The 25,052-nt window shown below is 34.4% G+C and overlaps 1 protein-coding gene across 9 annotated transcripts in view; it reads right to left on the bottom strand.

The window, feature by feature from the left end:
• LOC149571828 (rRNA processing protein-like protein) overlaps positions 1-25,052 on the bottom strand; it is a 124,542-nt gene that overhangs the window by 86,941 nt on the left and 12,549 nt on the right. For all 9 annotated transcript variants that reach the window (XM_089813236.1, XM_089813241.1, XM_089813235.1 and 6 more), the window contains 2 exons: positions 16,804-16,878; positions 16,580-16,690 (listed from right to left, as the gene is read on the bottom strand). In XM_089813236.1, coding sequence (XP_089669362.1) covers positions 16,580-16,690; positions 16,804-16,878 — 186 coding nt within the window. The remainder of the gene's footprint in view (positions 1-16,579; positions 16,691-16,803; positions 16,879-25,052) is intronic.

Genomic DNA, 25,052 nt, shown 5'->3' with positions numbered 1-25,052 from the left:
GTTAGTGCTCATAAACATAGGGGTTGAAGCCTCTATTAGGTCGTACCCTACAAATTGTAAAAATCCCAGCCAAGCATAACTTCAACAAACACCAATTATCTCTTATAGTTTAATCGTTAGACATTTTGTCAAACACTTGGCGTGCATTCTTATGTCCTATATGCTCAGATTGATAACGGTTTTTGAACAAATATAAATGTGGAGGAAAGAATACTGAGCAATGCTAAGAAATATCCCATTGGAATTGGAATTTATTATTGTATGAACAGCTACAGCTTATTGGAAGCAATGGCATGAACAGGCTTCATTAATTAGAACTGGTCTGATTTGCAAATTCAATTGCAGCAAAGATAATTAAATTCAAAACAGATTCAAAGACAGTAAGGAAATATGGTTTCTTAACTTGCCCAGCCACAATCTGCATTACCAGCATCAATAACGCTTCTAAAGGCTTACCTGCTCAGAATGCTCTAAATTGATTGCAGCTCAATCACATACCCCCAGAATTGAATCACATCTATCCAGACCCAACTGCAAGTGCCAAAGTATTAGCTGCAGGTCCAAAAATATAAAATCGCATGGCATATATATAGGTAGATTGCAGGCTATTAGAAAGTGCTTGGAGACCACAAGAAGTGATCACAGGGATTATATTAATAATCCGCAGATCTGGAAACCACTCTTGTAACTCCCAAAACTGGTTGCAGGTATGATAAGTGATGACAGCCCTCCAAATAAAGATCGCAGGTGCTAAGGCAATGGAGTCCACTCCTTCCAGAATGACGTCTGAGCTTCAGCAGCTAGCTGTAGATGAGTATATAGCCAAATCGTGGCCTCCCAAATGATGTACAATGACAGCAATGAAAAATCAAAATTCAAGTATGCAATGGAAGTTGATATCCAACCTTCAATGGAATTACCCTCAGCCAAACTAAACCAGATTTTATATAAAAGTTCACAATCGATTTGTCCTCCAGGTTGAAAATGCTATCTCCAGATTGCAGCTCTTCCTAGATACAGGTATCACAGTAGAAGAGGAAATGGCAAACTATTTACCTCAGCATAATTTGCATACACCAACTCAGAATTCTCAGAATTATAATTCCAATCTCCCAGACACAGAAAATCACAGATAGGAGATTTGACTAATGAAACCACTATACATCAGCAGTGACTTCAAACAATCTTCAGAAACTCAAAAACCCTTATACCTCAGCAAGGGCTCATAATTCATGACTTAGGAAAACCCACAAAGGCACAAAAAGACAATATATATTCGAGCGTGTTTTTCCCAATGAAATGAGCTCTCATTTATAATCTTTCATTGGCCAAAGTTTCCAAAAAAAAACCTCCACTTCAAAAATTGTGGAAGTTTCCCAAAAGAGCTCAACACTAGAAACTTTCCAACACACTTTTTAGAAATATCACTTAATGTCATTATTATAATAATATAAACATTATTATAATAATGCAATTTAATAATTAATGAATAAATAAGAGCTCAAGCAATTATTAACTTTATTTACTACAAGTGACGACCAATTGCCAAAGCCACCCACTGCACTGCCAAAAATAGCAACTACCGAAAATAGACTTACTAAAAATAGTAAGTCCACAACCGAGACCCCCAAAACACCTTGTCAGCGCACGAGGGTTGCTATGATGAGCTAACTCCATCAACTGTGTAGACCTGCCAAAATCGAGGGGACATTACACAAATCATTGTAAAATATCAAAGTTATATAAAAGCAATTATTTTTCCGTGGCTTTCTCCTGCATTGGGTTTCCACGTAAATCTTGTGTTATAGTGGTCATGTGCATAATTGTTCATTTCAGCATTTGAAGTTAATTGTTTGGATAAAAGTTTAAGTTCACAATATTGTCACTATACTTGATTCAGCCCCCTCTCAGTATAATCATGTGGTCTTCATCATTTGCACAATTGGCTACCAAAGGAAGGATCATAACTAATGACAAGAAGAAAAGATTTGGCATCGTGGACCTTCAAAGCGTTGTTTGTGCAACGAGGAGGAAGAGACAGCCAACTATCTACTACAAAATTGTCAGTTAGCCATGGAAGCTTGGAAAATGGCCCAAGGCAAATTAGGGTGGCAATGTCCATTCCTAAGACCTTGAAAGATTTATTTTACTATTGGCCAACTAAACTACCCCATTCTATTTTTTCATGCATTTGGAGAATTTGTCCATCTATCATTATATGGGAGTTGTGAAAAGAATGCAACAGGAGAATTTTTCAAGATAAAGTTGAATCTATAGATAGAATCTTACTCGGAATTAATCTAGAAATTGAGGTAGTGTGTGTTGCATTTTCAACTATCTCATTTGATGTTCCTTATACAAAATGGGATCAATGGTGTCGTTCCTTATACAAAATGGGATCAATGGTGCCAATGAGCTTGGCCAAGCATCAAATATAAGAAAAATGAGAGAGTTGGGTAGGGAATGAAGAAAATAGACAGAACTATGGTGAAATGGGTTTAAACCACTAAAGGGTGGATAAAGGTAAATTTTGATGGGGCGGCATTGAGAATGATGGCACATCTGGCATAGGCTTTATTTTCAGAGATCAAATGGGCAACACATTAGCTTTTGGAGCTATGAGACATCCATGTGGTTCAAATTATTTGGCGGGGGGAGAGCCATTTAGGAGCTATCAAATTTGGAGAGGCTTTACATTTCATACGTTTACTTATTACAAGGGCAATTGAAGTAGAAAAGATAGATGGTTCGCATCTTCAACCAATAATGACAACAATTAAGGAGGCATTAAGCAAGTTGGATAATTTTAAACATTCACACATTTGTAGGGAAGGAAATCATGAGGCAAATAAACTATCAAAATGGGCATTATCCTTTGTACAGGAAGGTGAGTTTAAAATAGAGGATCTCGAAAAACGGTCATATTAATGATTCAAATCCTTAAATGAATAGAGTTGATGCTTAGTATTTGGCAAGAGAAAATGGTTAATATTAATAAAAAAATTAATACCCATATAGATCGAGAGAATGGTGAGATGATAGGATGATGTCTTCATTTTCGACTGGTATGAGTAATTAAGGGGGTGATTGATTCATTATAATGGTGGCCTTGAGAAAGATGAAAATGGCGGCAATCTTTTAAAAAGTCATGTCATTGACATTTTGCCACATGCAGATGAATGAGTGAGGGACGATTCACAAATAGTCCTAGTCTCTATGGTAGAGACATTTAAGAACTTGGTAACTTGAAATGCAAGGCATACTTGGCTTCTTAGTTATGTGTTTTGAGGAACGAGCGCAAAGGAAGAAAACAGCTCTCGACAATGGAAGCTAACTTTTTTGTTACCACCAAACTGCAACAAAAAGCTCTACCAAGTCCTATAAAAAAGAAAAGAATGAAGGGACTACTAAAAACGAAGTCAAAGAAGATGGTGCAAATTATGCTTGTGGTTTTGGGTGAAAAGTTTTAGGAGTACTAGAGATGGAAAATGAACATTCACATTGTGTTAATGGTCGTTGCATGGGGGTTGGAGCTTTGCAACGACACAAAAACAGTTAAGTGGGTTGCAAATTCTCTATTTGACAAGGAGATTTTGTTGGGGTTGGAACCTATCCTAGAGTGGGCAGTTCCTATGGTCGGCACTTACATAACAAAGTGCTAGGAGGACACACGGAATGCTAAAGAGTTTGTGATTATTCCATTTGTTAGATGGATAGGGAAAGACGAAAAAGGAAAGATGGGAAGCATGGCTGCAATTAAAAGCTAAACTGCAAAAATATGAAGAGGGTGTTCCTTAACACTTCCCAATAGTCTTTCATTGCTGCATCCACACCAGACTAACAACCCATACTCGTTGCCTAGGCCAGATACATGATTAAAGAGAAGATGATGAAGTTGTTTGTCCCAGAATGAAGAATTGCGATGGAAGACAGGTTTTTGGATAGTTTTGTGATAATAGATAGATGTGGTGAAATATCATTGTTTTATTGTCGAATTTTGTGAGTAATAAGTGTAAAATGTATGGGTAATATTTGCTAAAGGGGTTTCATGTTTGATCAATGATGGGATAGGTCGTTTTTGTAATTTTGAAACCTTTGGTCTAAACTGTAAAATGATAAATGTAGAGGTGATTGATTAAGTATAGGAAGTCTAGTGGAGTTGGGTGAAGGGAAAGCACTATGATGATTGAAAAACTCTAAAACTAAAGCTCATATGATGTAATTGTCTTATTTTATTAATAAAAATACTCATATATAGCCGATAAAAAAACATTAAAATAACTTTTTTAAGACAAATCTTACTAAAATTAGGATTAATTAACATGAATTTTATTGCAATAAAATTTTTATATTCATGCAGTTATTATCTAATATTATCCTTATTTTCATTAAAAAAAAAGTTAACTATTAAATTAAACAAAAGTATTAAAAAAATTATGATTTTTAATGTTTAAATATATATTTATATATAATTAGAGTTTAAAAATACTTATCCTTGGCTTGCAATTTCTATATTAAATTAATTATTAGTAAATCTTTGAAACAAAAAATTAAAAGTTTTATATTAAAGTTTTTAAATTATCTATGAAAATTCAAAATTATACATATAATAAAATAATCATTAATTAAAAATTAAAATTTATTTGTATTATATTTTGTAATAAATTAAATATTTTTATTGTAAGAATCAAACTAAACTTTGATAGGGTTTTTTAGAGGCAATCCAAGCATCTTTGTCTCTAGTTGTATTTTGAGAGAGAATGAAGAGCATGAAGGCACATAATTGGTGTAGCTTTTATAAAAGTCTTCGAGAATAAATAATAAAGTAGAAGCTATAGTGCACCTTTTAGGCCTACAAACGTATTCACAGCTAATAAGCATAAAGAAGGTGCAAGTAGAAGGTGAATCATATGTGATAAGGAAAAAGGGATTGTGAAGTAGAAAGGCAACAAAACTGTAAATCATTTTTCATCCTAAATCAACAAACAAGACTTTTACAATCATATATGATTATAGAGAATGGAATTATAATGCACACACTAGGAACTTTAGCATTCATCATGGTACGAGGCTTTTATCTAGAGATAATTTAAGACTTACAATGTTGCAATCCCTCTCTTTATCCCATGGTGATTCATAACAACTAAGAAAGCTAACAAATCTCAACAATCAGGGTTAAGATTATGAATTTGTGGTGTACATTGAATCACTTCTACATGGTTGGTTTTCAAGAGGGAATTTCATTGTGCTATGACTAAGTCAATTTTGTTTTGTGATATGTATAAATTGTGAGAAGCAATGCATACTACCTAATCTATCAACACCTATGACTAAAGCTCACCTATAAGTATGACTAAAGCTCACGAACATGGAAACCATATGTCAATCATTAAGGTTCCCAAAATCGCAGATTGGAAATCCAAGAGCCTGTCACTTCTCTGATAGGATTCCCCAATCAGTTCTAGCCAACGAATGAGAATCACCTTGATTCCCTTGCACTTCATGCTCCGCTACACCCAGGTGGGTAGACCACCTCCTTGAACCTAATCACTTGGTTGAGAGCTTTTCTAAAGCATATTTAAGCTTTGAAGAGTTCTTCAGTTGGCAAAGTCCTTGAACTGAATTAAAATAAAACTAAATGTTGAGTGCTCAAAATGGTTGGATGTTTTGTACAATGTTTGTCAATAATGAATTTGAAGCTTGTAGGAAGGAAGACAATACTTTTCTAACTTCACTAATAAAAATATCGGTGCTCTACTTATCCGGGCAATAGAGTCAACTACAATGAAGATTTTCACATACAACTATAAAATTCTACGCACTTATACTTTCAACAATTAAATAATCAAGATGAGACGTATCAAATATATACACAATCTTAAATTAGTCCAGATTGAACTTTAACTCCTCTAGTAGGGAGATAAATTGGACATAGATACAGAAACAATTTGATATTTCACTATATCTATTATGATCATATTCAAGATGCTAAATGGTAGTGTCCACTTATCTAACGTTTTAAATTGTATACAATTTTCACAAAATGATTACAACGGACGAATCATCTACAATTTAAATCTCCATGCCTTCAATATAAACAAAATCCATAAAAGACTTTTATTTATTTATTATAATATAATAGATAAATTTATTTTACAAAGTCACATTTAAGCTCCTTATCCCTCCATAGAAAATAAATATATTTGCTTTTCTTCTTTAAAATGTTTTTTTTCGAATATGTCATGTTTTTTTTAACTTCCACAAATGAAATAAGTTTTAAATCTTATCCTTTGTAAGATGTGACTTTTCAAACTAAACGTTATGCTCTTTCATAAGTATATCCTTTGAATTATATGGGAACCTCTTCAACTATATTATTGTCATAAACTTAGTTTGTTTTATATTAGTAATCCCTACATCTTTGCAGACTCTTGTCCTCATGCCTCAGATAATTATTTAACAATTATTTTTATCCTTATCTTCAATGGAATGATCAAATATGTCTCTTGCTCACACTGACAATAAATATCATTGTTAATTATGCCAATTATTGGAGATGCATATTTTCATTGCCATAAATCACCAACACTACTACACACAGTGGCTCTTATTTCGTTGATGATATATTTGATTCTAATGTCATATGATTGATCGACATCCATACCCACAAAGATGTTTGTTATTTCCAATGTAGTGCTCAACGTAGACCTGTGCTTTCATGTATCTATTCCTAGTCTTGCCATCCAAACTCCATCCTTATTATTTATAGAAATTTTGTGAAGGCTTCCTTGTCACTATTGGAAGTGCCAATAGTTCATCTTCAACAGTATATCTAGAGCACGATATGTCCACCAAGGTTCATGATATGAACTTCTCCTAATAATAACTAGCTTTGGATCGAATTGCAAACACAAAATGATGAGATCATGATTCGTTGTTGTCGTTTTCTATATTGATTCAACAGAGGATACTCATCGTTTCCCTCTTTGTATTTGATAGGTGTCGTTCATCATTTGTGCCAGTTTGTATGGACTTTTGCTAAATGATGGTCTTCCTTTTGGTGAGAGTTAATAATACTAGTGCTTGGGCTTAATTCCACCACGATCTCCTTTCTCCTATGTACAAAGTGCTCTGTTTTAGATACCATGCTCCTCAGGGAGTAAAATGGAAACATTGAAGTGAATCTCTAGTTGCCTTTTTCTAATTGCATGTTGTTGCTAACTATGCACTTTTGTTTTATCGAGGTCCCTTGTAATTTCCTACATATCGCTATGTTTCAATATACTGGATGGCTAGAGATTTTGTCATTCTTTTTTCTTCAATATTTTGAAGACTCCCGTTGATATCCTAATCACAATTTGATAATGCTTGATTTAAATCGCATATATTTAATTTTAATGTGTCATCCTCGTATTCAATTCACTCCATTTGTGCTTCATTGGCATTTTCCATTAGGACCTCCCATTTATTAAGATAATATCTTATACTTTCTATAATAGTCAACTACTTGTCTGTAGTCTGTCTTTCAGTCTAGATAGGAATGTTTCCTATCCCGTCTCTTTTTTCTTCAGTCCAGATCGGAATGTTTCCTATCCTGTCTCTAGTTTTGTTTCTAATTCCGTCTTCAGTCTACGTTGTTTCTTTTAGAAACAACGTCCTTGTAATTCTTTATAAGGAACACATTTGTTCCTCTGTTAATCAATCAATCATCCGGAAATCCGTTAATATGCCAACTCTTCTTGAATCCTGTAACATGGTATCAGAGCTAGTACATTATTTCGAAAACTTATAATTTCTTTTGAAATTATCAGTGCATAATTTTTCAAAATTATTTTGTGCATTTCTTGGTGCTCGTTGTTAGAAACCCGCCTAGGGTTTTCGGTCCACAGGAAAAATCCCGAATTCGGGTCTGTTTGCAAATCCCAAATTCGGGTTTGTCTACAAATCATCTCTCAAAATCGTGTCCATTTTTTGGCGATCTCTCTGCTCTCAAAATCGCGTCCGTTTGAGGGCCCTTGTGAGGTAAGAAAACGGATTTTAGAGCACCTGTTCTGCGTCACTGGAACGGTAGCCCTAGTTGCGACCTCCATTTCCAGTTCTGTTCCTCTGCGACTCTAGCCAAACATTCTTTTCTTTTCAACTCGCGACTAATAAAAAAATCGAGTCTTTAAGCCTGCACCTGCGTGGTTCGCGTCTGACAACATCTACCTTTATTTGGAGGTCATAGACCCTTTTTTATGCAACATCTCAGTCTCTAATCATGTGCTGGGAAGCAGATTCGACCATTTTTATCAAGAAATCTGAAGTTTTTTCAAGCTTTTTTCAGCCAGGGCCGTTTTTTTTTAAAACCCTAATTTTTGGGGTCGAAAAAATATTTTGCTTGCAAATTCTTGGTGGGTTTTTCGAGAACTCAACTGGGTTGTCATCCATTTTTTTGGGTGCCTCGATTTTTGTGCCTCAATTTTCGAGCCAACAGATCTAGAAAACAAGAGATTCCTTCTGGGTTTTTCGAGCTCTCTTCTGGGTCATTCTCTGATTCTTCTGGGTCTTTCGTATTTTTGCCTCGAAGAACGTGCCTTCACAGATTTTCACAGTTTTTCATTGAAAAAAAGTGCCATGGCATCTCTGACAAATATTCTGCTCGAACATAATTCCAAATTCAATGGTCGCAATTATGAAACCTGGAAGCAGCGCATCATCACAATCTTCGAATATCGCAACACCGCTCAACTTGTTCTGGGTGTTACGCAGCATTCAACTTCTCCGGGTCCTGATCAAGGCGAAGCTGCATTTTTCGCCTTCTGAATCTGTTTCTGTTTTTATGGGTTTGTTGATTTTCTCCTCAAAAATCATTTCAAGTTGTCTGTAATACGCAAGGTTGCGTGAGATTTTGGGTTTGTTGATTTTCTCCTCAAAAATCATTTCAAGTTGTCTGTAATACGCAAGGTTGTGTGAGATTTTGGGTTTGTTGATTTTCTCCTCAAAAATCATTTCAAGTTGTCTGTAATACGCAAGGTTGCGTGAGATTCTGGGTTTTACCGTTTTTTCCACAAAAATGAAGTTTTGTAATTGCAACCTATTTTGAGTCATAGCACTCTTCTGGCAAAGCTTCTTGGTTTCAACATTCTGTAGATCCAGGGAGGGTCTCAATTATCCCAGAATGTTCCGACATTCGTACGTTGACCATTAAGGGAGGGTATTAAGATAATATCTTATACTTTCTATAATAGTCAACTACTTGTCTGTAGTTCGTCTTTCAGTCTAGATAGGAATGTTTCCTATCCCGTCTCTTTTTTCTTCAGTCCAGATAGGAATGTTTCCTATCCTGTCTCTAGTTTTGTTTCTAATTCCGTCTTCAGTCTACGTTGTTTCTTTTAGAAACAACATCCTTGTAATTCTTTATAAGGAACACATTTGTTCCTCTGTTAATCCATCAATCATCCGGAAATCCGTTAATCTGCCAACTCTTCTTGAATCCTGTAACACCATTTCCTTTTGAAATGTCATGACTTATCAAACCTCATGGAAATGCAAATTACTGTTATCGTTCTTTCTGTTTTCCTTGTTTGATGCTGCCTGATGAGATTTCCCGGACATAATCTCTCCAGATTAGTGATGGAATAATCCTCAGCAAGGCACTGAAGTTTCTATTGGGCCAGATAATTCTGCTTCCATTAAACCCATATATAAACTTATTTCCCTCAAATAATAGTGCATTTTTTGTCTCTGCTCTATGTAACCAGAAATAGACGAGCATACTATTTTCAGTTTATATAGTTGAAAATAAAATTTAAGTATGAACTACTTCCTGAGGTTGTCAGGGTTTTTGTTCACCCTACATACAAATTCCTTGAATCTTTTTCTTGTATTATCATTTGCAGCCAACTCCAGTAAAACTATAGCGAGTTCATGTTCTGATAAGGCAGTAATAAAAGTTTCCCTTTGAATGGTAGATATATTGTTCAGATTAGATACATATTTTGCACTAAGCTCCACCAGAACAAGTGTCTTAAGAGCAATAGCTGTGTATTCTACTCTTTTACAGACCAGCTCAATAGCCATGTCTTGGTAGATGTTGTTGTTTTGGTTCTCAATATTAAGAAGAAACAAATTTGCCACTGTATTGTTGTCAATCTTACTAATGCTAAATGTTTTATGTGAAATATTACCCAGCAACTCCTGCAGCATGCATACAGATTGGATTGTTAATCCAATGCCCAAGCATACTAGAAGCAAATCAGTTTAAATCCTCATATTCAGCTCTTTCTTGCTTATAGTGAGTACATAGGGTGCACAAATGCAGGCCCAAAAATTGGGTTTCATTAGTGGCTCTTGTTGGGGACATATGCCACTTGTTGGCATAATGAGAATCCCATCTATCTCTGGAGAAGCAGACCAAGCATCCATGCTTAACATGATGCACGGTAAGATCGGGTGGCCCTAGGCCCCCAAAAATGAAACTTGATTCTTCCCTCTATCAAATACATATTTATGATTATGTAACACTTGGGATCTGTTGAATATGATGCCATCATCAATACTTATTGCTTCTACTTCATCAATGCGGTCTTTGGTACTTAACTTTTGTTTTGCCTTTAAAAAGTTATTAGGTATACTTTGGTCCTTACTGAATGGAAAATCCTTACAGTCATGCATATGATCAGCTATACAAACATCTAGATCAATATTTTGAATATCTCCTTGCACACAATCTGCTACATCTTCGTATTCCTGGTGTTGTTTCTCTTTCCAAGAAGGTTTCGAAGATAGCTCATGTTTAGGAAATACTACTTCTTCCTTATTAAGAATTTGAACAAGTGGGATGCTTGGAAAATTTTCAGAACTAATCTCCAATGCACTCTCCTCAATACACATATCTAATACCATATATTCTTCACATGTTTGAAACAACCCCTGCTCATAGGATGAATTGAAATACGCCTCACTTTCTGAATGAATTTTATCAGCTTCCATATTATTATTAAGCTTTTTATCCTCATCATGATGCTGATGAACCTGATTGTATAGAAAGTCCTCAAACAATCGATTTGAGAACATAGTGAACTCAGACATATTCCCTTCTGCTTCCTCTTCAAACAATGGATTCACGAACATAAATAATTAAGACAATTCCTCTTCTGAGCTTTCCATTTGAAATATCCTCTTGTTCATATGCTGTATGCTGTTCTATTTCATCTTTTGTATATGATTCATGTGAATTACCATCTCCTTCATCCAGTACCCCTTGAGGATGCATTGATCCATCAACTTGTTCACCATGGTGAATTGAGAAAAAAATTGGATCATTTTGCTCAACATGTTTCTGATATTCCAAATCTAGCATATCTGAAATTTCTTCCACGCTCAGACATTCCTCTTCAATTTCACATTCCCTGACATCTGTTGTCGCACAAGTTTCATCATGGCTGGATTCTTCCTCAGATTGTCCACAAATTTGCTCCTTATTCAAATTAGGAATATCCTCATGCATTTCTTTCACTTGGATACCACCTTCTTCCAATATCTGAAAAAGAAGCTTCAAATCAAGGTCACTTGGCGAGACTCCCAAGTCAAAAAAATTCCTTATAAACTCCACATATGGAGGCTTCATGTTTGATGGTATCTCATGATAAATGTTTGTCATCCTCACGTACAAATGCACAGAAGATTCCCCTTCAAATCTCTCTAAACTAGAAAAAGGCATCAAGTGGAGACATATTACGATTCTCTTCCATGTTGCAGCTTTGGGCTTCATACTATTCATAACACATTTCATCTTCCTTGCTTGCATCATGAAATTCATACAAGAACCATTGTTCAAAACCCTTCCAAGATGAGATACATTGTGTGGGTAATGATTCATACGCATGTCTCATATTGTCCTTTAATGTTCTGACAAATAGCTTCAACACCTGATCCTTTGCACAAACCTCATAATCTTCTATGAATGTATAAAACGCATCCAAATGCCAAATTGTCAATTCATCCCATTCTTCATGGAACTCTGGTACAAGTTGTGAAAGCTTTGGGGATAACCTGCTAGGCTCATAATCAAACTTGCTGAAAGCCAATGCCCTGATACCATCTAGAATAAAAGGGCTCTTTAAAATGATCGATACATTTTAAAAAACTGCCCACTATTTCCTTCTGAGTCTTCTTCCTTAGCAGAGCTACCAAGTGAAAACTTATTGAATAGAGTCACCACCTCTTTGAGGAATGTTTTGATCTTCTGGGTTCCTACTTCCAGCAGAGTACGCTTCCAATCAAACTGATACAACTGCTTTCTGATTCTGATCTGCGAAATCTGAAATTCTACGTAACTTCACAATATATTGTGAGCAACTCTCCCCAACAGAGTCACCAATCTATTGGTTCCCAAACCGGAGATTGAAAATCAAAAAGCCTGTCACTTCTCTGATAGGATTCCGCAATCAATTCTAACCAACGAACGAGAATTACCCTGATTACCCTATGCTTTAGGCTCTGCTACACCCAGGCAGGTAAACCTTCACCTCAAACGCAGACTACTTGGTTCAAGGATTTTCTATAGCAAATTTAAGCTTTGGAGTTCTCTGGCTGGCAAGGTCTTTGAACTTGATTAATAAGGAATTATGTGATAGTTTGAAATGAATGTTTTGTATAGGGTTTTACCAATGGATTTGAGGTTTGTAAGAAAGAAGTTGTAGATTTTCTGACTTCAAATATAAATCCAATACTTTAATGATAAAAAGACCAGTGCTTTAGCTTATTTGGGCAACTGAGTCAACTACAATGAAGATTTTAACGTACAACTTTATAATGTTCTATGCACATAAACTATAAATAGTTTAATGATCAAGATGCAACGAATCAAATATATATAGGCAATTCTAAACTAGTCTAGATTGTGGTTTAACTCCTAAGTTCGGGGAGACAAACTGGACACAGATTTAAAAACAATTAAATATTTCACAATATCTACGATGATCAAGTTTAAAATGCCATTGATGGCCTCGTCCACTTATCTAACATAAATTGTTTATAAAGTTTTTTAAAAATAATTATAAAGGACAAATCATCTGCAGTTTAAGTCTCCATGCCATTTATAAAATAAAAAAGAAAAAAGGCTTTTATTAATCATTAAAATATAATATTTGAATTTACAATAACAAATCCATATTATAACCACCTTATCCCTCCGTACAAATGAATATGAATACTTCTTCTTCTAGAATTTCGAATATGTCTTTTGCTCACACTTATAATGAACATCATTATTAATTATGCCAATTATTGGAGATGCATATTTTCATTGCCATAAATCTCCAACACTACTAGACACAATGGCTCTTATTTCATTGATGATATATCTGATTCTAATATCATCTGATTGATCGACATCCATGCCAGCAAAGATGTTCGTTGTTTCGAGTGTAATGCCCAACGTAGACCCGTGTTTTCATGTCTCTATTTCAAGTCTTGCCATCTAAACACCATCCTTATTATTTATAGAAATTTTGCAAAGGCTTCCTTGTCGCTATTGCAGGTGCCAATAGTTCATCTTCAATAGTATATCTAGAGCATGATATGTCCACCAAGATTCATGATATGAACTTCTCCTAATAACAACTAGCTTTGAATTGAATTGCAATCACAAAACGATGAGATCATGATTCGTTGTTGCTGTTTTCTATATTGATTCAACACAGGATACTCATTGTTTCCCTCTTTGTATTTGATAGGTGTTGTTCACCATTTGTGCCAGTTTGTATGGACTTTTGCTAAATGATGGTCTTCCTTTTGATGAGACTTAATAACGCTGGTGCTTAGGCTTAACTCCACCACGAACTCCTTTCTCCTATGTACAAAGTGCTCTGTTTTGGATGTCATGTTCATCAGGGAGTAAAATGGAAACATTGAACCAAATCTCTAGTTCCCTTTTGCTAATCACATGCTGTTGCTGACTGTGCACTTTTATTTTATCAAGGTCCCTTGTAATTTCCCACATACGCTATGTTTCAATATACTAGATGGCTAGAGATTTTGCCATTCTTTTTTCTTCAATATTTAATGAAAGAAACCAAGTTATTGATCTCTACAACAGCTATATACGAGTTATTTAATTTAATTGTAATTTCCATAGAGATGGTACAATGAATTGCAGCATTCAAATTTGATAATTGGCATTGCTTACTTCAACATTATTCGTGTTCATTATAAATAGTCAGTATTGGAAAGAGGAGTTATAAGGTTGCACCACAATTGTTTTATAAAATATTAAAATGCCCAGTTGTAGTTATGTGTTTCAGTTATTAGTATGCATGCCAAGTGTTCGTAGAAATGTCTACTGGCTGTAAATGCACATTTTACATCTGGAAATCATATGTATGCACATGATTGGTCAAAAACAAAATTGCATCTATACTGCAGCTCTTTTCTTGGATACCTAATAACCATTTGCAAGTGTCTAAAGTAAATTTTAAACCATTACAAGCAGACAAAAGTAATATGAAAATAAATGACAGCTAGATAGAGGTTTCATGCAAAGTGTTAAGTGAATTAATTTGATGTTTGTTGGAGTCAGAACCAATGGAGGTTCTTTACAATGCACTAGTCAAAACCATTCCGTATTTTGAAGCTTGAACATGATCTCCATTCCATCAATATAAGCCAGACAACAAATATGGATATTTTTCCAAACAAAATGTATATAAATTTTATAATAGTCTGAGAGATATCCTTCATGAGGTACCTTGTACACGTGTCTAAAATTGATTAAATAAATAGGCACGTTGCCAAGAGAATCTTTCAGCTCAATAGAGGTGTGGTTACAGAAAATCTCGTTATCAATTGTAAATGAGATATTCATCACATATTCAGATTGCAAATTTAAATATTAAATAAATGTTAGAAATTAGAATTCTTAAATTTAACTGTAACAGTCTAGAGTATCCATTAGTGGAAAAAAAACTTCCCACATTTCACTGAAACATAGAATTATTGCTATAAAAGATCCTCCTTATTTGAAATTTATTTCAAGAAAAATCCTTTATTGCTAAAAACTATAAAATTGCTATTATTTTCTAATCTAAACCAATATTATAAATTACTTTTAAAAACATTCAATTAGAAATATATTTGCAAACATTATAATATTATTTTTAATAAGAAACGATATCAATAAAACCAGCGAAAAAATTAATTATAAGCAATAAACAAATTTATTTCAATAAATCTACTCCACAATGTCAAATATTTCTGGGTATGATTGTGTATCCAATTTGCTATCTCTACTCCACAATTCCAAATTAAATATAGTCTATAAAAACTAAATTTCAAAGAAAACCTCATTTTCATACAATAAAAAACTAATTACAATTTACAAAAAAATTCAGAAGGCCTGGCTATTTGTTCTGGGGTTCCAGATTTGTGTCCCAACCATTATATAAAGTTATCAATTAAAAAGTTAAAAGGGGTTAAACTAAAATTGGTAGCTTCCATCTTCTAGCATTTATACATGAAGAGTGGCTTTATTTGCACCATAAATGGGAAAAAACAATCACATATAGCCTTTATTTCTTCTGTTAGTTTTATATAAATTTTAACCCATATAATTCTAATCCTTTCAAGTTTCAACTATGCATACTCCAATATTTGTTGAAGTTAAGACTTTGGATATTGAACAGCTTCAAGTTATACGTAATTAATGAGATTTAAGGACAAGTTCTTATGAGCGCAGGTTTCTTCAAACCTTCCTTATACATATTTATAATGCCTCTTGCCATAATGATACATAGCATCTAACAATAAGCTACAAATAAAGTTTTAAGCACCCAAATACAAATGCTATTCCACATAGAATATATGCAAAATGGATAGGGAAAATAAGAGAGGCTTGTACTTTTCCTTGGCAAACATTGTGTCTGGTTTGTTAAAAGACAGTGCAGAAAGTGTCACTATTGGATGTGTATGCATAAAAAATGTACAATCAAATGTAAAAAGTGTCAAGATGAAGTTGTACCCTTACAACATAATAATGTCTTGAGTTTGACAATAAGACTGAAAATAGGATGAAGAATTAGATGAGACAGTAGACTCAAGCATGCTGTTTTCTACTCTCAAAGACAAGGTTTATATTCTTGTAGAATTTTGTAATCTTGATGATCTAAATATCTTACAATGACACATATTTTCAATGAACTGCTGTACTGTCAATATCCAATCTAAATTTCATGAATCTTATTTGAAAGCAAAGTGAAACTTTAACATCTGCATTATTACCACAAAGTAAAAGGGTTAATATCTTGCGTCTTAAAATTTATCTACTTCAAGTTGTTTAAAAAGAGCACATCTGTGGTACAGTGCTGTGTTCTCAATGTCAAAATCTCAAACAAATAACCATGTGAAATTTGTAGTAAAAACGGTAAATAACCAAGCATTCCTTTTTCATTCCTCCCTCTCACCCAGTGGAAGAATAAGAGATGTGATTCAAATTCAAACATCTTTGAGAGAAAAATAGCCTTAAACAGAAATAGATGACACCAAAATCAGTAACATTGGATCTTGAAAGATCAAATCTACGAGAAAAGCGTGAACTGACCTCTTGCAGATCAAGGAGGCAATCTAGAGTTTGATGAGCAGAAGACACAAGCTCAGAATATGCTCTATCAATTTTGATGTCAGATTTGCAGGAAGGAGTCATTAAAGAACCCTGCTTGGCCCCAAAATATTGCCTCATTCAAAAAAGTGAATATAGAAGTAGAACCCCTGCATTGCACATATCAAATTGGAGAATAAAAAGAAGAGATAAATGACTAAACAAACCTGCGGTAGCTGATTAGAACGTGAAAATGCTTTTTGTAGTGATATTCTAATCTCCAAAGCTTTGTCCCATAAAGCCTTCACCATGACAAGAAAAAGTAATAAAATTAGTCCTAAATAGAAGTGATCCTTAACATATTCAGCAATCCAAAATCATGAATTGAACAAATATAAGTTTGTGGAAGTCAATAAACTTTATTCATTACTCAGTGTACAAAATTATAAAATAAAAGTTCAGATATATAAATTTGAATACCACACAGATAAAAAATATGCATAAAGAGAAGACTTTAAAAAACTAGAATATCAATATGTAGATATAACATACAAATGAACAAACAGGTGTCACCAACCTCCACTCTTTAATTTTAGGCAATTCATATTCCTGTCTATCATGAGAAATACCTTAACCAAAATGAACATAATGTGTCATATCCTCATTTTAAGGTAGAATTTTAATAATAATTAGATAATAGAATGTTATTAAATAAACAATGATAATAAAGTTATATTAAAACTAATCTAGAAAATAATAATTATTTATTTAATCTATATTATTGATGAAATAATATTTAGTATGATATTCTAAATAATTAAAGAATAATAAAATTTCAATAAGTAAATAAAGAAACTACATTAAATACAAGAGACAATATTGTAGAAAGTATGTTAACTTTCTAAATAGATTTTAATAATAAATATAAATAAGTAAATAATAATATAACATAGAATAATATAAATTAACTAAATCTAATGAAAAGTTGAGAGATGTTTAACAAATAGACATGAGTCTTTAAAATTAAGATATAAAATGGAGGAGAGTTTATTTTAAAGGGTAAAAAAAGGAAGAGAAGAGAGGATTTCAAAAAGGAAAAATGGAAGAGGGAAGTAATATGAAGAAAATAAGGAAGTGACTTTCTGAAAAGGTATCAATGATATTGAAAGGATGCGAGCCTTTTGAAAGGGTCATAATTATGAACATTTGTGACTCTTCAAAAATATTATGATTATAAAGTATTGAGACTTTTCTATAGGATTTTATTTATGAAGTGTTGTGACTTTTCAAAAGGATTATAACTATGAAGTGTTGTGACTTTTCAAAAGGATTATAACTATGAAGTGTTGTGACTTTTCAAAATATTTATATTATGAAAGGTTGCGACTCTTGGAAAATAAGACACCAAAAAATATATTTGACCTTTCCCTTATAATTCAAAAAGAAAGAATTTTAGAAAGTAAATATAGAGTTGAGATAATTCTAGAAGGAATAATTCATTGAAGGGCCAAGTAAAGATAGAGCCACATGGACCAAGAAAAAAAGAAGGTAAGAAAGGTATGTTTATGGATTATATTTGTTTTATAATATTTATGAATTTATTTATACTAATGAATCATACTTACGAATAATATTGTGTTAACCTATGGGGTTAGCACCATGGATATTAATGAGAGTTGAAGCATGAAGCATGTGAGATATTTAAGCTCTCCATTGTCTGCCATGGCCGAGTGCCGATATCGAAGCACAGAGCATGTGAGATATTTAAGATCTCCATTGTCTGCCATGGCCGATAATCGATGTGCCAAAATATTCTGATGTTGTCAAACGTCTACATATGTCGTTGGCCTTGGATAGAGGATGCCCATCCAAGAAGAATGGTAAGGGGTGCACTCCCAGGATGATGGTGAGGTAGCAATGAGCTAAGAACCCTGATCTATAGACATCCTTAAGATTGGGGTTAACTTAGAGGGTAAAATAATATAGTTAGTGTTATCATTATTGTGATTCTAACATTTATTTTGCAGGTATTACTTGTCCCTAACTAACCCTATTAGTGGGGACATTACAGTGGTATCAGAGCACGATCTTGTCATCCTGTAAAGTTAAAGGAGATCTAGAAAAAATAATTTATATAAAAGACTAATGTAGAAAGTTAATGACTATTAAAAAGGATACAAACATATCCATGATAGCAACCTAAGAATTTGAACTAAAAGAAATATATATATTTCAACTCAATAGAAGAAATTATCTAATTGCTTGAGGAAGGGCAGATTGTCATATCCCCATTTTAAGATAGAATTTTAATAATAATTAGATAATACAATGTTATTAAATAAACAATGATAATAAAGTTATATTAAAACTAATACTAAAATATAATTCTAGGAAATAATAATTTTTTAATTTATTTTTTATCGGTAAACGGCTAAGGCCTTGATTAATTTTATTAATACAAATAAATAAATTACATCAGCTTTACTCCGTTCAAACGGGCACTAGTAGGAAAGAACGGAGAAGAAAACCTCCAGTCTAGTCCGGGACAAATGTCCTTTATTATTACATCTTAAAAGGGGCATACCCCAGTCAAATCACTTCTAATAAATACATTGTCGTTAATTGCAACATGAAAAGGGGCATACCCCTAACCATTAACATCAAATTTGGTTACATTTTATCAATATTTATCAGACTCCACTTGAACTGTAATCAAGTGCCGCCTATGTACAGGCATACCTCCCAAACAAAGCATTCATCCCTCCTAAGCTTAATCAACATGGTTAGAAAAGTTTCTAAACAAAAAAAGATAATGGCAGCCTTGTGATGTCTCCAAGATATTCTGATTTCCTATATTAGATGGTAAATATCTACCAATTTTTTAAAAGTCATAATGCTTCACCTATCAACTAAATATCCACAATAATAGAATATTAATAAAATAAGTCCTACAATAAAGACAAGAAAAGAAAACATTATCAAGAAATTTACCACTATACAGTCAAAGATCTTAACAAAATGATTCAAACAAAGATATTAAGATAGAAACTAAGAGGAAACTCGGGGCTCCATCATATAAATTCATCATACTAGTTTAATCATGCAAACTAATAAACCACATTCTAATTACACAATAAAGATTGAAAGAAGATATTAAAGCTAGTTAGTAACAGAGGCATACCCTGTCAAGGGACAAAGAACTCCTTTACATACTGACCAAAGCATCAAGAATGCTGAATGATATAATAATCCACAAAAAACAACCCAACTGAAATTAACATGTCGGAACCAGAATCTCATAAGCACACAGAACTAAGTCCAATTCGGTCGAAATAACCATCACAGGCATTTAAACCTAGAAAAAGCCTTAAAATCTATAATCATCCCATCTTGATATCACTAATAAACTAAATCCATCCACACCCCACTTAAAACACAAAGCCCGAAGGGCGTAAATCGGGGAAACCACAACACAGAGAGCAAAAGAAATGAAACAACAACAACATGCCAATACCTAAAATATCAAATCTTAAACCATTTGTATTAAGCTTAATAAAGTTTAGACCGATCTACAGGGAGTTTTAAATCCTATCTTAGTTTACAATTTAAAAACTGCTACAATCATCCACGTCCAAATATACATCAGAAACATAGCATTATGTGAACAATATACACAATTGATAACACATGGACTTTGGAATAGTATAACCCGACCACTACATATTTAGTAAAAACCCGAACCTAAAAAACAGGGGCACCGTTTGAGATGAAAAATTCAAAATACATCTCACCCCAGAATACTACAAGAGAAGCTGTGAGGACTAAGAACCAAAACAATCAAAAAAACCAACTTCATCGAACCTGCCCTTACTTCTTCCAATATATCATAATGACCTCAGCCACATCGCTTGGATTATCAGCCTTGAAGAAAGGAGGAAACTCAAAAGTAGACTTCTCTCTACTTGTCTTCTCAATGTTAGGTGTACAAAAGTCCAGCTTGTCAAGGTTCTCAAAAGTCACTCCGGGATGAACGTAAGCCTTATGTAGTTTGAGGTAATTAACCAACCACCTGTGCCCCATCACAGGAGCAATCTTTCTCCAACCCATTAAAAAGTGGAAGCAGGATTCCATCTGGGGCCAAGCCATGTGAAAGGCCGCCTTATCTCTGATGATTAGGGCTGGACATCTAGGTATATTAGCAATGTTAAGGCTCCCTAAGGGGTACTCCATATACATCTCCGGGAGGGGTAAGCATAAATCCTCATCTAAACCCATAATAGCTTCCTCAATGCCTTTACACCAGGTTGATTGGAAGATATTTAGGCATAAACGGATCCTAGCCCACTTCTTGAAACCAATTCTCGCCATGCACCCTATAAAAATGCCAATTATATCACTATTCATCCTACAAGACTAATCATACTTGAACACTCCTCCAATCGCTCTGTTGACAGCAATCCTTGTCATGCCATCCACTACCCTGAGAATATTGTTCCACCTTTTTGGCTTTACATTTCCAATAAACACCATAGTTCGCACTTCGGACGTGTGGAATACACAAATCTTAGTATCCATCTGCACCTGCTTCAAACCCTTCCCGATAATGACAGAAGATAGAAATAAAGGACAGCAAGCCGAAAATGTTAAGTCTCGAAGAACCTAGGAGCCGTGACTACTAGATGAGCTACCCATCACCATATCATAATTAGATGACAAACTGTCATCTCCTTAGGTGATTATGACCACTAAACCCTATGTAAATGCTCTGTCTTTATTTCACGGTGCAATCCACCTTGATAGTTAATGATGGTACTTGAAACTCTTAAGGTCAAAAAAAAAGCAATATTGTCCCACATAAGAAACCCTAAATACCCACATACTCCTCTCTAATTTAATACGCACACAACTTTATGGGAATATAGCCCCAAAGACTAACCAAAACCAAGGGTTAATTCAATCTATTACCTAGAGCAAAACCTAATACAATACTAAAATAACTTTAAAATTGGTGAAAAATATAATTACAGCACAAATGAATCCTTGGACCTAAAATCAGAAAAATTAACACCGTCAGCCCCTACATTTGCTAATGAATCTGCCTTGGAGTTACCTTCTCTATAGATGTGGCAAATCCTTATATCCTCGAATTTATCGAGCAAAAGGATAACTTGTAATCTCGAATTCAAGATCCAATTAGGAGTTGATCGTTTCCTAATTGCATTTAAAACAATCTGTGAGTTACACTCAATAATAAGCTTAGATATACCTAACTGAAGACATATACTCAGACCTTCTTCCAAGGCTGCGAACTCAGCTAGATTGTTAGTAGCAGGTTTGATGGACATAGCTTTTTTGGCTAGCCACTTACCTAAGTCATCATTGACGATACATCCAATACCAACAACCCCGGGGTTGCCTCTAGCAGCTCTGTCAAAGTTAAGCTTAGCCTAGCCCTTTGAAGGGGGGGACCATTTGCAATTTCTCCTAGCCTCCTTATTTTCCTTTAAGTAAATAAGCAGAGGATTGATCAACTTGGGCCAAAACTTCTTGATTGAATCATCCCATAAAAAAAAGGAGCCTTCTTCCATTCTAGATTTGCTGAGATAGGAATTAACATTTTCCACTAAACTTGCTTCAGTTTTTTGAATCAGCTCTTCTGCATTCATCTCTTTATCGCAGAAAATCCTCCTATTTCTTTCTTTCCAAATTTTCCACATGAGAATAGAAGGACTGATATTCTAGAGTTTACTATAGATGCCCTTACAGATGTGAGTTGGCCATCCAATAAGAAAATCCTTAAGACTTTTAGAAAACGGAGAATACCAACCAAATTTATGTATGAGCCATTACCAGCACTTACGAGAGTAAGGGCAATTATAGAGATGGTCAACATTTTCACAATCATTTTTACAAAAAACACATCTCAACAGGCCTGCCATACCAATTCTATTGAGCCTATCTGCCGTCAAAATCCTATTTTGAAATGCTAACCATAAGAAAAAACCCGCTTTCGGCAAACATGCAGAGTCCCAACACAGGTTAAGCGGAATCTCCACTTCCTCCCATCTTTTGGAAGTCATGTTGAGAGAGTCCATGATTGTATCACATTGAGGTAGTCCATGATAAATTGTTGGTTGTGATCCTTACTAACTTGTCATGTTGAGAGATTCCATGCCGGCATCATGTTGAGTGAGTTCGTGATGAAAGGTTAATATGATTTGTGCAGGTTTGTCATGAAATGTGGTTGTGACTTTTACAAGTATGTCATGTTGAGAGATTTCATGACATCGCATTGAGTCTGTGATGAAAGCTGGTTGTGATTCTTGTAGGGTTTTCATGTTGAGCGATTCCATGAATTTTACAGGATCTATGTGATTAGATTTTATCATTGACATTTTGGTTGCAGCCTTGTGTGACAGTTCAACTAAAGATCTCTCTCTTGCTAAGAGGGAGTGTTGAAGATTGTAGCTGTGATAGAGATCTTTATCTCTGGGTGTTAATATCGTTGTGGTCACCTTCAATTGAAAAGGACATTTATGATAAATTGTAATATTAAATATAATGAAATGTGTCACACACCATGTCTCATGCATTGAGGCATGGAAATTCAAAAATTTGTATTTGAAAATAAGAAGTATGTTTTGGAAATTGTAGAGACCTTATGTTGGCATGTGAAGAGTCTCTCTTTATGTTATATATATCGCTTGAAGCAAACAACATTGTACACTTGAAATCATATTATCAATAAAATGATCTCTTGTTGTGTGGCTGGGTTTTTCCCTTCATTTTAGAAGGGATTTTCCCAGGGTGTCTTCTCGTGTTTCTTGTTTCTCCTTTATGGCTTTCCTTATTGTTGTTTTTCATCTAAATTTTCTGGGCTAAATCCTACAGGAAGCTCTGAAAGTGTCCATTTAAACCTTTGGCGGTTGTGTCAACAGGTGCAGATGTTCTTGGTACATGCAGATCGTACATGAACATAGGCAGAGTATTTCCAGCATTATTACCATCCATGTTGTCATCCATATAAAATGTGAAAGCACAAGCAAGGGACATTGCTGTTTGATAGAGTTTTTCAGCACAATGGACCACCATAACACCATAAAGAAGCATACAAATTGAACAAGCAATGACGGACAATAATTAGTCTCGTGAATATTATTAAAGGTATCAACAATGAAGAAGATAGTATAGACCTGCCAGAGATGGAATACTTCATAGCAAATTGGAAAGCATGGACACTCCTTGGGAAGAGGTTTCCAAGCACCATATTTTGAGAATGCCTCTAGGGGTTATGACACAAACGAATATTGATGTCATCTTGGATTCTAGAGTATTTTCTCAAAAATCTCACACAGCTGCAGTTGGAGTATATTTCCTCAAAAAGAACAACCTGATCATGTTGCGAGAAGACATTGGCACTTCAACAATCTCAATATATTATCCTCTTCTTTGATGCTATGGCAGTCAAGATTATTTGTTGACTCTGACAATAAGATGTGTTTTGCATTCTCAAATGGTCAGATGGTAAGAGAGTTGCAGGTATAAGAGAAGCAGATGGAGACAAAACCTTGCCAGAACCCTAATTTGAAAATCCCAGGTGTCTAATATATTTTTGTAAAAGTGACTTATGTCACTTGTTATAAATAAGAGTTAGCTTGGGCTTTATCATTGTAAAAGTTAGGTAAATCCTAACTTTTTTCAAAAAGGTAGTTATTCTCAGTGGCCGTCTCAAGTAACTACTGGGTAGTTATCCTAAGTGGTTATCGTGGGTAGTTATTCCAAGTAGTAACCTGAACTAATCACCTTACATAGTTATCTTAAGTAGTAACATGAAGTGGTTAGGAAGTTATTCTAAGTGGTTACACTACTCATGTCCATATATATGAGGCAAATTGTTGTAAAGGCACACTTTTGGCAAATGGGGAAATCATGGAGAAATTTCCAAACAATTATCAATTGTGAATCTCACCTAGCATTTGTATGCCTACTATGAGGATTTTTGTTTTCTGTTTTTTTTAGTTCTATCTTGTCCTTTTTGTACTTTTAGGTGAAAAGTACACAAAAACACCAAGTACCCTACTATTCTATCTTGTCCCTTTTGTACTTTTAGGTGAAAAGTACACAAAAATACCAAGTACCCCCATCATACGAGGGAGCTACCCCACTCAAATGTAGAGGAAGATTGTGATTTGATTGTGATTGGATTTCAATCTCTCCAACTGTTGGCACAATTGTCACTGCTCTTTGGGGAAAAAGTTGTCAGTTCAGATAAATATCTGCAGTGAAAATTTTGTTTACTAACACATCTGCAAGAAAAAACACCCAAACTTTCCCACGCTGCACTCCTCCCTGCAAAAACCTAGTGCTTCCCTGAACAACCCCAATTGCTGCCCCAAAATAGAAGAAACGACACGGCTAGAGAGGAACCCTAGTCCACATACCAAAGAGCTCCGCTCTTCACTCCATCCCAAGACAA

Source organism: Cupressus sempervirens, chromosome 2, assembly GCF_028749045.1.
Source record: "Cupressus sempervirens isolate cs-2001-9-10 chromosome 2, ASM2874904v1, whole genome shotgun sequence".
Lineage (NCBI taxonomy): Eukaryota > Viridiplantae > Streptophyta > Pinopsida > Cupressales > Cupressaceae > Cupressus > Cupressus sempervirens.
The sequence above is the reverse complement of the archived record's forward strand: the minus strand, read 5'-3'. Positions and strand labels throughout refer to the sequence as shown.